Source organism: Dermacentor andersoni, chromosome 2 (genome assembly GCF_023375885.2).
Source record: "Dermacentor andersoni chromosome 2, qqDerAnde1_hic_scaffold, whole genome shotgun sequence".
NCBI classification, from domain to species: Eukaryota; Metazoa; Arthropoda; class Arachnida; order Ixodida; family Ixodidae; genus Dermacentor; species Dermacentor andersoni.
In genome coordinates this window covers 230,127,474-230,145,115 of record NC_092815.1, presented here as the reverse complement: position 1 = coordinate 230,145,115, position 17,642 = coordinate 230,127,474, and the positions used below count along the sequence as shown (strand labels likewise).

At 43.7% G+C, this 17,642-nt stretch overlaps 1 protein-coding gene across 2 annotated transcripts in view; it reads left to right on the top strand.

The window, feature by feature from the left end:
* LOC126539960 (proteasome adapter and scaffold protein ECM29) overlaps positions 1-17,642 on the top strand; it is a 467,228-nt gene that overhangs the window by 299,679 nt on the left and 149,907 nt on the right. For both annotated transcript variants that reach the window (XM_050186788.2, XM_050186787.2), the window contains exon 29: positions 10,441-10,488. In XM_050186788.2, the coding sequence (XP_050042745.1) occupies positions 10,441-10,488 (48 nt within the window). The remainder of the gene's footprint in view (positions 1-10,440; positions 10,489-17,642) is intronic.

Sequence of the window (17,642 nt, the reverse complement as noted above, 5' to 3'; positions counted from 1 at the left end):
ATACCGTGCATGGTATACCGTCCGTGGGAAGGCAAGCTTAATTGGTTGCTGTTGGCTTTGTGTCTTGCTTCACTCTCGAGCAGCACTTACTGATTACACAATAATAACAAGCTTTGCCTAATGGCTTCAGATTACTTATGTACTATTCCAAATGTTCCAAAAAGAAAAAATTTTCTGCTCTGAAACAGCTTGTGTGGCTGCTCCTAAGCTGCTCCAGAACGACATTTTTCCTGCTCCAAAACTTGCTCCAAATCCTAAACTGGCTGCACCACCACTGCATTGCACATGCGGATCATGTCTCAATAATCGAGCTGCGCACTGTGCGTTCTCCGAAATTTTGGTTGCGATTGTACAGGTGGGTCCATCACTGTTAGAGGAAACACGCAAGTCCATGGTTCATGCTCTGCAGAGCGCATGTAGAAGTGGCGAAAACAAAGTGCATGTGCAAAACGGCACAGTTGCAGTGCGTGCTGCGCATCATCTGCTTCTGAACCACCCCTTCACATTGCTCACATGCGGCTGACCTGCCGTGCAATCACATGTTTGAGCCCCCCCCCCCACCTGCTTAATGGAGGAACATTTAATTTTGTGCACTGCCACCTGTGAAATGTAGAAAACATTAAGTACACTCACTTCTACTGAAGGGGGGGCGTACAAGGCAAATAAGCAGCCGTAGATCTGTTTTGTTTCAGAGACGGTATTTTTTTTACATGCCAAATAGTGTCGCTATGCTGCAACCCATGCAAGAATTTTGTGAACAGAAACACATGCACAACACTATTTGCAATTGTAAATTATTCTGTCTCTAATTGCTTATATATGTTAATCACTCCCTCAGTGGCGTTTCAGAAGAAAAGAGCGATGCCTTTGGATGATTTGAGATATATACAGTTGACGACCAATAATTTGGACTCCACAGAAAATGTAAATAAGTCCAAACTTTTGAATGTCTGAAAAAACGAATGTATCCAGAAAAAGATATTTTTATTTACGTTTTAAGACCCCTGTGCAAGCAATAAGTGGTCGATTCATTGCTGCATGCACTTTTGCATATGTATGCCAGGTATGCCAACCAAGTACACCTGTATTTCTGCCAGTTTTGTGCTTTTGCTGTATGCCCATGCAAGGACTGCAAAAGCTTGAGTCATATCCGCGTGTGAAGGCTCCGGAGCACACGGCACATCATCATCATTCGAGTTAGTACGCTACAGCCACAGACGGAGTCTAGATAATCGAATCTAGAGCTGGCAGCTGTCCAAAATATCAGTCGTATTTACACATTAAGTCTTTGAGGCAATTGGCGGTGCCACGAAGCTGCCCGAATTACCATGCATGTCGGTATTATCGGTGTCTGATTTATTGGTCGGCTACTGTATATAGCTCAAATCATCCGAAGGCATCACTCTGCTGAAATTGTGGGGTCTCACACATGATCTTAGGACAAAAGAATGACAGCTCACAAGGGCATTCATTGCACCTTCGTACACTAATGCCTGCTAGCTGAGTTCTACCTGTAGAACTTGCTGATGTGCATGCAACAAATCGAGGAAGTCCGACTCACCACAACTGCATAGCGAGCGAATATGTTTGCCCATATGCTGTACACCAACGCCTAATTTGTTTGTGTGTAGAGTCACAAGAACGGTTCCAATGTTCCAGTGTTTTATGTTCCATGTTCATCCATTCCAGTGTCCTGCACCTAGCCCTTTGCAATACAGTCCCACGAATGGTGGGCACACGTGCGCAAGAAATCAGCGCTACTCACAGACCCCGAACCAGAGAGGAACCGCCTTTTGTACCCGAGTAACCCCTTCGTTAGGTGGCATTACCAGCACAACACTCGCGCCATGACTCATACTAATCTGCAACCACACCGCCCACTGCTGGCACTTAGCTATGTGGAGTAAACGGATTACAGTAGACACAAGATCCATGCAGAGAAAACATCAGGAGACGCAAGAGAGTCTACTGTCCCCACATCCCCCCTACCTTAAATCACTACTTACTCCGTCAAAACATGGGACACAGTCTAACATCAACGCATGCTTCACGAACAAGAGGTAGTATATGTGGCAATGGCTGCGCCAAAGAAATGTCCACACTGTCCATAACATGGGTGCTGGCGATGTCTCTGAGGTACACCGCTGGCATTCGTTGGTCAAAGCAGCAGTTCTGCAAACTTGACGGCACAACTTCAGGCCAGGATCCCAGAAATGGATCCCAGTCGGCACGAGCAAGCGTCACCTGTGCCGACACGCCCTACTGGCAAGAGCCGCAATAGCCATTGGCGACTGCCGGCTCTTTTCCCAGCCGCAGAGGGTTGCGAGTCGTACACAGGCTGCCATTGAAGCCGCTGTGCCAAACTAGCCGCAGGCATCTCCATTGCCTGAGGTGGCTCAATCGTAGTGCGGAGCAGCAGCGCAGACAACGTGCAAGTGACAGCAAGGATGATTCCGCTCACGCTGCATACTCAACATACTCAACAAACAAGTAGCGCAAGGTAAAGCCATTCTGTATGAGCATCGTCCACATGGTATGAAGTTCAGTTTGGCTAGCAAAAGATCAGGTGGCTACTCAGATGCTAAGTTCACGTGAACAGAGCTTGCTTTATTGAGTCAAACGAGTAATTTCAAATCATGCGAGGCCAACTACCTTTTTACTCGCATAATGATCGCACTCGCGTAATGATCGCACCCCTGAATTTTGTCGCCAAAATTCGATTTTTTTTTATTTCCTGTGTAATGATCACACCCCGAACTTGCCACAGCTTTATGTCGTGCGCCAAGTCTAGCTAATAATGATTGTGCTTACCATCTGTTGAATGCTACATGAACGACTCTTCAAGACAAACCAAGCGCTCTGCACACACCAAACATTCTTAAGTAGATGCCCCATTTCATTCCTTTCATCACTTTCCGTACTTCCATGACAAAAAAAAAGCTACAACCAAACTTGCCTTTATTATGTGTAGGCTTTTTAATGGTTGCGGTCAACAACAACAACAAAAAAGGCACCTTTCAATTCTTCTCGTCTGCACTTGTGGGCACGCAACAAATCGTGAGCAGCAACAATAGCAGCCACGTTTACACTGATACGTTGGAAGTGTACCCTATTCATACGCTGACGCTTGTAGCACAGCGAAGATATTTTGCCCACCCTTTGCGGAAATGTGCTCTATTAGGATAGTAGTGAAGACAAATGCCGCAGTTACTGCAGCATGCCCACCATGTCTTTCTATGTCACTGGCAGCTAAGCACGCCCATCTGTTTCTGTCCCCACAAAGTGGACATAGCTGTGTTATTACCACGAACTTACCCATATTAACAATATTATTCATTACTGATGTAAGAAACTGTTTCAATGCACGTAATGTACTCACAAGAAGAAAAAAAAAAATCACGTTCGGCGCATTCGGTGTGTTCAGCTTGCTGCGCCAGCCGCAATTTTTGTTTTGGTGTCCCGCACTACATATAGCGGCAGCCGCCTATTTGTTGACCTGTTGCCATCCCGCAGCAAACGCGGGATGAAAAAAAATTCTTTTTGCGGCAAATTTAATCCGCATAATGGTCGCACCCTTGAATTTACGTCAATTTTTTTTACAGAAAAGTGCGATCATTATGCGAGTAAATACGGTAAAATGAGGCAAGCAAAGTGCAACATCTCAATGCTGCAGTTCACCAGGTTGTATCCCTCCACATGTGACAGGCAGCTTCATAAAGCCTTACGCCTAATGAGTCACTGCCCAGACAACATCATCATCATCAGTCGGGCTACGCTCACCGCAGGGCAAAGGCCTCTCCCATACTTCTCTAACTACCCCGGTCATGTACTAATTGTGGCCATGTTGTCCCTGCAAACTTCTTAATCTCATCTGTACAACTAACTTCCTGCCACCCCTGCTATGCTTCCAATCTCTTCGAATCCAGTCTATAACCCTTACTGACCACCACCGGTTATCTTTCCTCCTTATTACATGCCCTGCCCATGCCCATTTCTTTTTCTTGATTTCAACTAAGATGTCATTAACTCGCGTTTGTTCTCTCACCCAATCTGCTCTTTTCTTAGCCCTTAATGTTACACCTATCATTCTTCTTTCCATAGCTCGTTGCGTCGTCCTCAATTTAAGTAGAACCCTTTTCGTAAGCCTCCAGGTTTCTGCCCCGTACGTGAGTACTGGTAAGACACAGCTGTTATAAACTTTTCTCTTGAGGGATAATGGCAACCTGCGGTTCATGATCTCAGAATGCCTGCCAAACGCACCCCAGCCCATTCTTATTCTTCTGATTATTTCACTCTCATGATCCGGATCAGCAGTCACTACCTGTCCTAAGTAGATGTATTCCCTTACCACTTCCAGTGCCTCGCTACCTATCGTAAACTGCTGTTCCCTTCCGAGACTGCTAAACATTACTTTAGTTTTCTGCAGATTAATTTTTAGTCCCACCCTTCTGCTCTGCCTCTCCAGATCAGTGAGCATGCATTGCAGTTGGTCCCCTGAGTTACTAAGCAAGGCAATATCATCAGCGAAGCGCAAGTTACTAAGGTATTCACCATTTACTCTTATCCCCAATTCTTCCCAATCCAGGTCTCTGAATGCCTCCTGTAAACATGCTGTGAATAGCATTGGAGAGATCGTATCTCCCTGTCTGACGCCTTTCTTTATAGGGATTTTGTTGCTTTCTTTATGGAGGACTACAGTGGCTGTGGAGCCGCTATAGATATCTTTCAGTATTTTTACGTACGGCTCGTCTACACCCTGATTCCGCAATGCCTCCATGACTGCTGAGGTTTCGACTGAATCAAATGTTTTCTCATAATCAATGAAACCTATATATAATGGTTGGTTATATTCCGTACATTTCTCTATCACCTGATTGATAGTGTGAATATGATCTATTGTTGAGTAGCCTTTACGGAATCCTGCCTGGTCCTTTGGTTGACGGAAGTCTAAGGTGTTCCTGATTCTATTTGCGATTACCTTAGTAAATACTTTGTAGGCAATGGACAGTAAGCTGATCAGTCTATGATTTTTCCAAGTCTTTGGCGTCCCCTTTCTTATGGATTAGGATTATGTTAGCGTTCTTACAAGATTCCGGCACGTTCGAGGTTATGAGGCATTGTGTATATAGGGTGGCCAGTCTTTCTAGAACAATCTGCCCACCATCCTTCAACAAATGTGCTGTTACCTGATCCTCCCCAGCTGCCTTCCCCCTTTGCATAGCTCCCAAGGCTTTCCTTACTTCTTCCGGCGTTACTTGTGGGATGTCAAATTTCTCTACACTATTCCCTCTTCCATTATCGTCGTGGGTGGCACTGGTACTGTATGAATCTCTATAGAACTCCTCAGCCACTTGAACTATCTTATCGATATTAATAATGATCTTGCTGGCTTTGTCTCTTAACGCATACATCTGATTCTTGCCTATTCCTAGTTTCTTCTTACTGCTTTTAGGCTTCCTCTGTTCCTGAGAGCATGTTCAATTCTATCCATGTTATACTTCCTTATGTCAGCTATCTTACGCTTGTTGATTAACTTGGAAAGTTCTGCCAGCTCTATTCTAGCTGTAGGGTTAGAGGCTTTCATGCATTGGTGTTTCTTAATCAGATCTCTCGTCTCCTGAGATAGCTTATCGGTATCCAGTCTAATGAAGTTACCACCGACTTCTATTGCACACTCCTTACTTAGGCCCATAAGATTGTCGTTCATTGTTTCAACACTAAGGTTCTCTTCCCTGCCCTGACAACTGGTATTTAAAAACAATGCTCAAAATGGGCGTTAGATAGGCAGCCGAAAGGAGACGTCAGCTCTGTCAGTTGGTCTTATCCCGCTCGGTGCACACAGCATTTAAGTTGACAATGCCCAGCCTCCCAGATGGAGCGTCTGGTGCCAGACTGCAATACCAGACAGCCTGTAGCAGCATCCTGGCCCGTGGCCACCCAGCTCCCAGAGCTGTGAATTCCAGAGTCAAAAAGATAGAAGAAGCTATTTACATAAGAAACTCGGACCACCCACTAGAGTTCCATACTTACTCACTTGAGGCTTGCCAGTGATCCGCGGGCACTAGGCCTCGTATGATCTTGTTAGTCCCTTTCGGTGTCCTGCTGCTAAGCCTTTTGTAGGACGGTCCGCCAAACGGTGGGTGAGCTCGTGAAAGGTACGTGTCACTAGCCGGCCCCAAGATAAAGAGGAACAGCCCACTCCCTTTAGACCCAAGTAAGCCTGCCATTAGGTGATTTTAGCAGTGCAACACTTGTGCCATCTCCCACACTAGTTTACAACCACACCGCCCGCCGGCGGAGCTTAGCTTCACGGAGAAGCCGGAGAACATTAGACATGAGAGCTATGTGGGGAAAGCAACATCAGGAAATGCATTAGAGTCCAGCGTCTCCACAATGTGTATATGTTCACATTTGTGATTTGCCAATGGTAGCTTTTCACGGCATTTCATACCTTCAGCAGCTAGACAGACTGGGCGTGAGATAGGTTGACATCACTGAAGCGTGCTGTATACAGCAGTGCCGAAAACAAACTGTTGTGTGACTCGTGCTCGTTTCGTTGAGTCATATATGCTACGCCCAATTTACGAAATGAAAGTGTCTCGGTCTGCTGTGCGATAACATCTGGATACGATGTTTCCACCAGAAAAACAGGGCTTAATGTCGCCAATAATGTTCTGAACACTAGAATATTTCCATGCTCTTAGATGGCTAGCAAATTAAGCGCAACTCTACTGCTTTAAATGCTAGAATATTTCCATGGTCTTAGATGGGTAGCAAGTTAAGTGCAACTTTTCTGCTTTAAATGCTAATTATTTATATGTTCTTAGATAGGTAGCGAGTTAAGCACAACTTTTCTGCTTTAAATGCTAGAATATTTCTATGTTCTTGGATGGGTAGCAAGTTAAGCGCAACTTCTCTGCTTTAAATGCTAGAATATTTCGATGCTTAGATGGCTAGCAAGTTAAGTGCAACTTTTCTGCTTTAAATGCTAGATTATTTCCATGTGCTTAGATGGGTAACGAGTTAAGCGCAACTTTTCTGCGTTAAATGCTAGGTTATTTCCATGCTCTTAGATGGCAACAAGTTAAGCGTAACTTTTCTTCTTTAAATCACATTTATCGCAACCGCGGCTCAGGTCTTGCGATCGCCCAGCTAAACAGTCGCATGCCATGCACAGGTGAAGCAGAGTGCTGCTTCGGCAGCAGACGAAGCATGGCATGTGCCGTCTCTGTGTCGTTTCACACATGCACTTAGTCTTCAGCACTTCCCATACATGGTTGTGTAGGAAGGAGGTCTCTCGCCTTCTTTTAAATTACCTACAGGACACGGATTTGGCCTCCACATGGTGAACTGAGGAGTGACCATTTGTAATTGTGAGGTCTGTGTCTGATTATGTGATTTATTTATTTTAAGTGTCGCTACGGTGGAGCAGTTGCCGGCAGCAACTGCAAGGCTAATCCCACCAGTAGCCTACAACAACTCAACTCAACTCAACTCCCATACACGGTGATGGGGAGAGCATGAGCCACGTGCTCGCAGTGTTCCCTCCAGCAGTGGTCCCACCTGTACATTTATGCTAGTGGCACTGCCACGGGAAAGTTGTTTAAATGAGCAAGTCTGAAAAATCGGGCACCTGAAGAAGCAGGCGGTGACTGTATTTGACTTTTTTCTACCAGAATACAAAGTTTGAGAAGGTACTTGCAAAAAAAAAATTGCTTTTATATAACTGCTGCCGTCCAAGGAAGCCATTGAAGTTAAGCATGACCAGCGAAATTTTAGACGTAAGCATATTCATCATATAGGTTGTTCTTATTATGTCTATTAATCTGTCAAACTCGCGTATACTGAATTAGCAAATAAACGTAAATTAGTTCAATATATTGTGTCATTCGATATACCATATTTATTCAAATGTAGGCCTATAGGTTTTTTCAAATAATCATATACCAAACTCTAGAGTCGGCTTAGATTCAAAGATTTTTTTTTAAATTTGCCAGTTTTTAATTGAGATTGATACATATGATGCACAGCTAACGGCATTTAGAAAAGTCAATATCGCAGCTGCTATTAGCCGTGCCAATAGCCAACTGAAGTACACGAGCGACGTCGTCATTTTGACATATTTTGACCACTGTCGTATCGGCATGAGGCATGGCATTACCATAATGGCACCAAGCAGGTGATACCACTATAGTGCCGCTTTCAAACGAAAAGTTGTGCTTGCTGCAGAGACGTTGTCAAACGTTCAAGCTGAACGAGACTTTGGCATCGATGAGAAAAACGTCCGTCTTTAGAGGGGGCAATGGGAGATGCTTTTTGCATGCGCCGCAACAAGGAGATGAGCTGTCAGCAATAAGGAAGATAGCCATAAGACTAGCAGCAATGATGACGTAGAATGAGCTCGGCATGTTCATATTCAATCAATACTGTTTTCATTTTGATGAATGCTGTCCTCTCTTTTTTGTTCGGCCTACATTCGAGGTTCTTTTTTCTGGCTTCGAACTTTAGGGGGTCGGCTTAGAATTGGAGCCGGCCTGTATTTGAGTAAATATGGTAGAACTTTTTAACAATTGTACAAAGCACATACCATTTGTAACAGCACTTTATAGATGAAACAGACTTAACTGAGGCTTACTATGGCCCGAAATTGTCCCAAATCTTTTGCTTAAACATTATCTTTATTGCCTAGGAGAGCCAGTCAACACCTTCTGGAAATGCTGATAAACTGCTCTAAGCTTCATTGAAACCTGCAATGGCTTCATCAAAAGACTTTTTAGTGCCATCACTGGAAACGCAAAAACTGATGCAACGATCATTTCCTTCTTAATCTCAGCTTATGGTGCTGCAATGATGTCAGATTTTTTTTTTTTTCACCACACTCAGCTGTATAATTTCCAACTTCACGTAGAACTGTAGGTTGTCCCGTCTTGTGCCATCCGTTATCCGAAAACATAGAGAACACGTTGGAAAAAGGGAAAATAACACACCGAAAAATGCCATAACGGCGGAGCGAGCACTGCAGGGCAGACCAGGATCATATTTTCTACAGGGGTGCCTGGCATTGGCTGCACCATGGTAGAGCAGCACAGGCGTAGCTGGGCTAAAGCACTTTTTCTGAGGGGATGTTGGCTTCCTGCCTGGTGCCCGTTTGGGAAAGCCAACTTTTGGGACGCTTTCATGTTGCTTGAAGTTTGATATACCGGTAGGGACTGCTATTTTTGTTTGAAGTAACCATACTTTTTGCTATATATTCTCATTGTACCTTTACGATGTTCACTAATTGCTTGATACAAGGGGTAATTTGATTTAAATGAGCTCAATATAGTTGGGTTCAGCTGCGTTGAGGTTTTGAGTCTATAAGAAAAACAATATAAATTCAATCCCCCCAGTGCTCTCTTGCCCGGCACTGTTTGATCACCATGTCATTTCCTAAGTTTCTGTAGTAGCGCTCATGACACCTCTCCATTACCCGCTGTGCGGGGACGTGTCGCAGTGGTCTTGTCCAGCAGTCTTCAGGGTTCATTCACTGAAGCTCTGGTTTAGAAGTTTTGACTTGGACTTGTTGAGTTCAAAACTTATGTCTGCTGCAATATGTATATGGGTGAAACAGCAACTATGTAACTGGCATTTACATTAACATATTAAAAAATGGATATGAGTAGCTGGGACCTGTAGTGCCTCTTTGGCATACACGGTGCGATACGAGGAAGGCAAAGAAGAATGCTTGTTTCTGTTGAAATGTTTATGGCAAAATACTATCCTCATACGAAGCATGGTGACCATCCTGGTAGAGTGGGGAATGTGGTAGTCATGGGGTTGTCAACAGGATTGCCATCTCTTGCCTGTGGGTAGCAGGAAAAAGGCAATATTCAAGCACAGCAGTGGGCACTGATTATGAAAAGTACTTGGGCTGTGTTAGTAAATTACCTTTCTATACTCGTACCATGAGAAGAGGTTTGATGAGCCAGAGAAGCTGGAAAACAAAACACCAGTGCCTTGAAATTCCTGCATCGTGGCTTTCGACGTCATCTGCTTGGGCCTAGTCAATTTTTTTCCGGTAAAAAATCTACTACATTGTGTTCTAAAAGAGCCAATAAACTAACATAGCAAATTTTGATAACTTCTACATAACCACAACTGCTCCAATGCAAAAAAATATGGCAAAATGTATGACATCACATTGATGTACCAGCAATGGGGTTGCGGCACGAATTTCTAAAGAAGTGGCACTTTGACCTTCATTTTATATTTTAGTAATTAACCTATAACCAAATATTCAAGAATATAGAATTTTGACAAAATATTTGATCAGTCTGAACTTATTTACTGTTTTTTAAGAAAGAGAAGTTTATTCCGTGCTCTTTGCTTTCTCTTGTCACCTTTGTCTCGAGATATCTTGTATCAATAACAAGTCCTGATATAAGTTTGCTACTCATGCAGGAGTCTGTTCGGAAGGCAAGCGAGTCTTCCCTGAGAGCATTGACCAAGGTGAGCCGTGTGAAAATCCTTGTCACAGTGCTTTGGCCCGTTTCTAAGGAAATTGTGTTGCTAGGTTAGCTCAGCAATTACTACTGCATATGTGGGTAAACAATAATAAAAAGGAGGTATGTAATTCCATTCTACATAAGATTACTGGTGGTACTGTCATCTGAACAAGTGTATGTTGCAATATGGAGACCAACAAAGTGTTGCTTACTGTGTGGTCAGGGTTGCAACCAAGCCCCTCTAGTGTTGCCTATTTGTCATCCTAGTTATCATTTTTCATGCCAGCTAATCTCACTGTTATTTACTATATAAACTGGAATCTTGGTCGCAATTTTTTCTGAAAACAAAAACAGCTAAGGTAGCTTTGCATCCTATGTATATAGCGGTCTCTCATTGAGGCATGACAGCATTTTCACCAGGAATTACTTTGTGTAATATATGTCAATGTGTTCCACTATTATCTGACATTCTGTATTGAATCATGATATTGAATCATGGGGCTTCACATACCCATTGCATACTGCCATAGTCTGCAGTCTTCCGAGAAGAGCGGTAAGAGTAATTGCATCTGTATCATGCTGTACATCATATGTCCCGCTTTTTACCAAACTAAACATTCCTCCCTTTCAGTTAACGAGCGATTATAAAATAGCAGATATAGTCTGAAGTATAGCTGCAGCCAACACACCTTATCCTTAATTAATTATGGTATCAGCAAAGCGTGTCACTAGACAAGCCCTTCATAACAATTTCAATTTAACAACGCTTAAATATGTATATGGGTGCTGTAAGTTAACATTTGCTGGAGCTAGAATATGGAATAGCCTTCCAACTGCACCAAAAGTTATACTAACACTTCAAAATGAACAAAAACACATTTTTTTCTGGAAAGTATGTATTTCCATAACATGATGCTTTTCCCGCAGGGGTGTCTGCATCAGCAGGCGTTTGGTGTGTTGCAACACCACGTACCCAAGCACACGAGGGTTGGACCCTCCCGCATGTAGCTATGCGCGGCTTAGCCGTGTCTGGGGAAAGGGGGATCCTGGGGGTTGAGCCGATGCTTGGCGTTTGGACCTTTAAGGCCCCCCAGCGGAGGCAACACACCTATTCAGCCTTGGCTTCACATAGACAGCACCTCCAGACTGACCTGCCTGGAGGAAATCGGCAGTCACCATTTCCTGTCCTCCTCTCCAATCTTCGTCTATCTCTCTCACTTTTCCATCTTTCTTGTCTTCTCTTCACTTCTTATTACTTCCGTATTTCCTGGTGGCAAGGGTTAACCGTGTGTAATATATCCAGTCTTGGGTATATATATATTAGGTTATAGCGGCGATGCATAGCTGGCGTCTGCAGGCATTATTCCCAACCTAGTAGCGTCCCCTAGTTGGGCTCAGTGGTGGGTGGCTACCGTCACTGCTGAATTTTCCAGTGTTTCCATGGCAAATGCTTTCCCCCCCCTCCTCCAAGATCGCCTTCAAAAACGAGGGTGCACCGAAGCAACATTTCAGTTCCTATTAAAACCAAACCATGACACCTTCCCAAAGTTCCATGTTCTTCACAGTGAAGGCAACACAACTATTAGAAAACTATCGCCTTTCTTAGTATCCAAATGCCTATCAAACAAGATTGGATCAGGCTACAAAGCGTCACAAGATGGCAAGCGGAGACCTCCACCTCGAACTGACAAAGAAAGACCAAGTCGAAAAAATCTGTGAACTCACAAGTATCGGCGACATTAGTGTCACAATCTCCCCACATCGCACGCCCAACACCAATAGAGGAGTAATATCAGAAGATTTCTTGAACCTCAGTGATGAAGAACTCCTTGAGGGATTCCAGGAGCAAGATGTAATCAAGGTACAAAGGCTAACACTTCGACATAATGACCAACAGATCCCCACAAAACACGTAATACTCACATTTGGTCCTAGTACTGTGCCGAGTTAAGTCAATGCAGGCTACCTGAAGATCAACGTCCGACCATACATACCGAACCCGAGGCGGTGCTCCAAGTGCCAGAGGTTCGAACATGCATCACAATCATGCAGAGGAAAGGAAACATGTGCAAAGTGTAGGGCCAACAACCATCCATCTGATAACTGCAATGCTCCCGCACAATGTGTAAATTGCAAGGGCGATCATCTAGCTTACTCACGGAGTTGCCCTTGCTGGAAAAGAGAGGGAGAGAGAGTAAACTTTAATGAACACCAGCAGTTCTGTCGGCTGGGCCTAGGCCTCCCACGATGGGACGTCGAGGTCTTTTGCTGGAAAAAGAAAAAGAAATAATTGCAATAACTGCAAAAGAAAAGATTTCATTCCATGAAGCGAGGAAAAGGCTAGCGCACTTACCTCAAGTAAGCTATGCCAGTGTGACGCGGCAGGGGGCAGCGCCACACTGGTCTCGGGAATCTACAGGGCCCACATCCGGTACCCCTGTAGAGACCCCAACCGCCCCTTTGGTGGCTGCAGCCAGTGCTGCTCCATCATCATTGAAGATGGCCCGGCAGACTGCAGTGTCCCAGGGACCGAAGTTGAATTGTATCCCACGGCCTGAGATGCGTGTCTTGGCGCCTGGCTCTCGATCCTCCAGTGCCTCAAAAAGGGCGATGGAGGTCGATCCGAAAACCCCGCCGTCATTGACGCCAAAAGACCCACGCTCCTTGGAGCGCTCCCAGAAGGAGAAACATATTGTAACTCTGCTGAGAAAGGGAAAGGTAACCTGAATGATTACCACCCTTCATAAGAGTAATCAGCTTTTTAATACACGTCACCTACAACTTGTAAGCTCACGCCCATAAGTGTCACCGTTTTGTCATTTAAGACTGTCACCATCTGTTCATTGTAAATTCCTCCCCATAGCCATTTCACAACTCGAGATCTGGAAAATTTAATTGACCAGCTACTGGAGCCTTTTGTTTTAGTTGGAGATTTTAATGCTCCTTGCACTGCGATAAAGCCTGTTTCACATGCAAGCGAAAATGCTCGCGAATCCTGCCGCCGCACCGCAGAAATCTGTTTCGAGCAACGGCGGCGGCACTAGCGGCGGGAGCGGCGAGGTTCGGGCAAGTTGGAATTTCATTGCAGCGGCAGAGCAGCAGCACCACTTCCAAACGGCCCACCTCGACACGTGACCAGCGGAGGACTAGTGCTGGAAAGCCTGTGCATAGGACGATGTTTATTTACTTGCTACGCGTGGTACAGGCAACATGCCAAGAGAGCTTTTCAACAAATTGTTAATTGCTAAGCGCAGGATATGTATGTATAAAATAAAAATTTGAGAGGCAGGGACAAAGCAATGCTTATGTTGGTAGTCGCAAACTACCGAAACTGGCTGAAAATCACGTGTTTTTTGCCAGCAACATTGCTATTCGCAGCGGCGGAAAACGCGCGGCGGCAATGCATGTGAAACGAAACCTCGCGAAAAGCTTCGCAGCGCCGCACCGCTGTTCGCTCCATTCGCTCAATCGCTTGCATGTGAAACCGGCTTAAGAATGACCAAAGAGGACAACTTATCGAAGATTTTATTTTGGCTAACATCTGTCTTTTGAATTCAGGTGCGCCAACTCATTTTTCACTGAGTTCACATAATTTTAGCTGCCTTGATTTAGCGTTTTGCTCTCCAGACATCTTTACCGATCTTAAATGGGATGTGCTGGAGACTTCATATGGCAGTGATCATCTACCTGCTATAAGCAACCTCATCTCAACGCCACCCATTATATCTCACAAACCATGCCATTGGAAATTACAAATGGCAGACTTGTTTGTTTTCACAGAAAGTGCCAGGCTGGAGGAGCTTATTTTAACAGACTTAAGCATTCACGAAATTAATGAAAAATTTACTAACTGTATTATTTCTGCAGCTGAAAAGGCCATTCCACAATCTTCTCACATTGTTTGGAAAAATCTAAATCCTTGGTGGACACATGAATGCACCATAGCAAAAAAGCAGCAAAATAAGGCCTGGGGAATCTTACGCAGATACCCAACATATAAAAACTTTCTGAATTTCAAGCAAGCCAAAGCGAAAGCGCAATATATTCGGAGACAGGCGGAAAAAGTGTCTTGGCAGAAATATATATCTACAATTAGTAGCACCGTCACATCCAAAAGAATGTGGGAACAGGCCAGGAAGCTTAAGGGGGACTACTCATCATACACGATACCCATATTTACACCTTCAGGCACTCAGACAAAACTTTAACAATAAGCGAATATACATGGGGAACATCTCCATAACGTCTCTAGCTCGGCTAATTATTCAAACACGTTCTTAAAGTACAAACTGTTAGCAGAAAAGGAGAAAATATCAACTGCTTGTATGTCAAGGGACGACTGCAACGCTCCATTCACGTTCCAAGAACTTAACAGGGTTCTCTGTGCTGGCAAAAAAACTGCAGTAGGTCCTGACTGGATCCATTATTCCATGCTTGCACACCTGTCCCCAGCATCCGTAGATGCTCTCCCTATATTTTTAACAAAGTATTTGAATCTGGAATCATGCCAAAAGGTTGGAAAAACGCAATAGTTGTGCCTTTTTTAAAAACAGGTAAATCCCCCACTTGCCCAAGCAGCTTTCAACCCATTGCCCTGACAAGCTGTTTGGCGAAATCGTACGAAAGTGTTGTAAATGCGAGATTAACCTTCACATTTGATATGCGGAACATTATTGATTTTCATCAGTGCAGGCATAAAAAAGGGTGTTCAATGACGGACCACCTCGTCTGACTTGAACATGAAATACGTGAAGCATTCTTACACAAACAGCACTGCCTGGCAGTGTTCTTCGATCTAGAAAAAGCGTATGACACCAAGTGGAGATTCGGATTCTTACATGACCTTGCCGCGTTAGGACTCCGTGGCAAAATCCTAAACTGTCTCGCTGATTTTATGTCCAACATAACATTCCAAATCTGTCTAGGCACTGTGCTCTCACGCACATTTATCCAGGAAAACGGCGTGCCACAAGGTTGCGTACTTGGCACAACACTCTTTAGAGTAAAAATGAACTCTCTCAACAAAGTCATTCCTCCCTCTCTTATGCACTCCATATACGTCGATGATCTGCAAATAGCGTGCCGTGCCTCAAACTTACCAACATGTGAAAGGCAGCTCCAGATAACAATAAATAAACTAATGGAGTGGGCTGAGAAAAATGGCTTCCGCTTCTCGACTCAAAAAACTGTTACAGTGCTATTCTCATAAAAATGAGGGTTGTACTTAGACCCGGATTTAATAATTGAATGATGTTGCGCTGCCGGTAAAACGAGAATATAAATTCTTGGGAGTAATCTTTGACAAAAAACTAAACTTCCTTGCCCACATTAAAACACTAAAGATTAAGGCAAATAAAGCATTGAATATCCTCAAAGTGTTATCTCATAAGCACTGGAGTTCTGACCGAACGTGTGTTTTACATATTTACCGGTCTCTTGTGCATAGCCTTTTAGACTACGGCTTCATGGTTTACGGCTCAGCCAGACAGTCCTACATCCAACGACTTGATCCAGTACATAACATTGGACTGCGGCTGGCAAGTGGTGCTAACACAACATCACCTATTCTAAGTTTATACGTTGAGTGTAATGAACCCTCCTTACAGCAGCGCAGAGCATTACTCACTTTTTCTTACGTACTCAGAATTCAGTGATCACCGCAACACATATGCTACAACATCCTCACACAATGCGACTCACGCTTACGCTATACAAATAAACCGAACATGATTAGGCCACTCGTCCTGCGGTATGAGCAATACTGTCGGGATTATGACATTCCCCATGAAGTCCTCCAGATTGCCAAAAAACCACAACAGTTGCCCCCGTGGTATGATTTCACACAGTTATGTGACTGGACGTTAACACATCTAAAGAAAAGAGAAACCCCACACAAACACGTTATACAAGAATTCCGTGCACTTCTGGACAAATATCAAAATAACATGAAATATTACACTGATAGCTCTAAAACAAAAGAACACGTGGGTGTGGGGGCCGTAACAGAAAATTGGGAAACAATAAGTATTCGATTGCCACAGCATGCTTCTGTTTTCACGGCCGAAGTCTACGCTATATGGGTTGTTAAAAAGATTATTACTGATAAACACAAAAATGCAGTCATATGCACTGACTCTTTAAGCACACTGAGGGCTCTACATCTGAAATCTGACTGTGAACCCCTGATAGGAGACATTTTAAACATGGTGGCGCTTAACGAATACGGGACGTCAATTCGTTTCTGCTGGGTTCCAAGCCATTTTGGAATACCGGGTAACAAAAGAGCAGATAGATGTGCATCGATGGCAGCGTACATAAGAGATAACAAACACAACACTTCCATATAAAGATAGCATCCGTGCGATTAGAAAAGCCTTAATGGCAAAATGACAACACGAATGGGACCATTGTGCCAACAACAAGCTACATCTCACTAAACCCATAGTTGGCGAGTGGAAGTCATGTTATCATCAGGAGCAGTTCATCGAAGTAGTTTTATGCCGACTACGCATTGGGCACACACACCTAACAGACAATTATTTACTTACGAAAGAAGACACCCCAACATGCGAGAAGTGCCAAGAACCACTAACAGTTATGCATATATTACTGACATGTACACATATTGCAATGCACAGACTAACACTTTTGCACAAATTATATCAACTACACATACCTTTACACCCTGCTCTAATTTTAGGTGATGATCCGCTAGTCCCATTATGTGACGTCCGTAAATTTCTAGACACTTGATTTTTACATAAAACATAGATTATTAACACAGCCTTTTCCTTCCTAAACTGGATTTCAAAACACCTTGTGTTTCGTGCAGCATAGCCTTAGTCACTTTTGTGCCATTAAACCACATTTAACTAACTAACATGATGCTTTCAATACTTTTTGTGGCACTATATATACATTGTCCGACTGCTCTGTCTTCTATGTTCTGTTACAATGTTTACACTTACCTCTTTGTAATAGTATTTATTGTATGCTTTCTTTTATGATGTGACATGTGACACTACACATTATTATATAGTTTCCTTATGTGTCCAGTTAATTTGTCTTTATTCTTGTTTTGCTGCAAATATTTCATGTTTTGCTACGAATTTCCTTTTTCTAATGGGTCCCTCACTAGCCTAGTCGGCAGTGGACCCA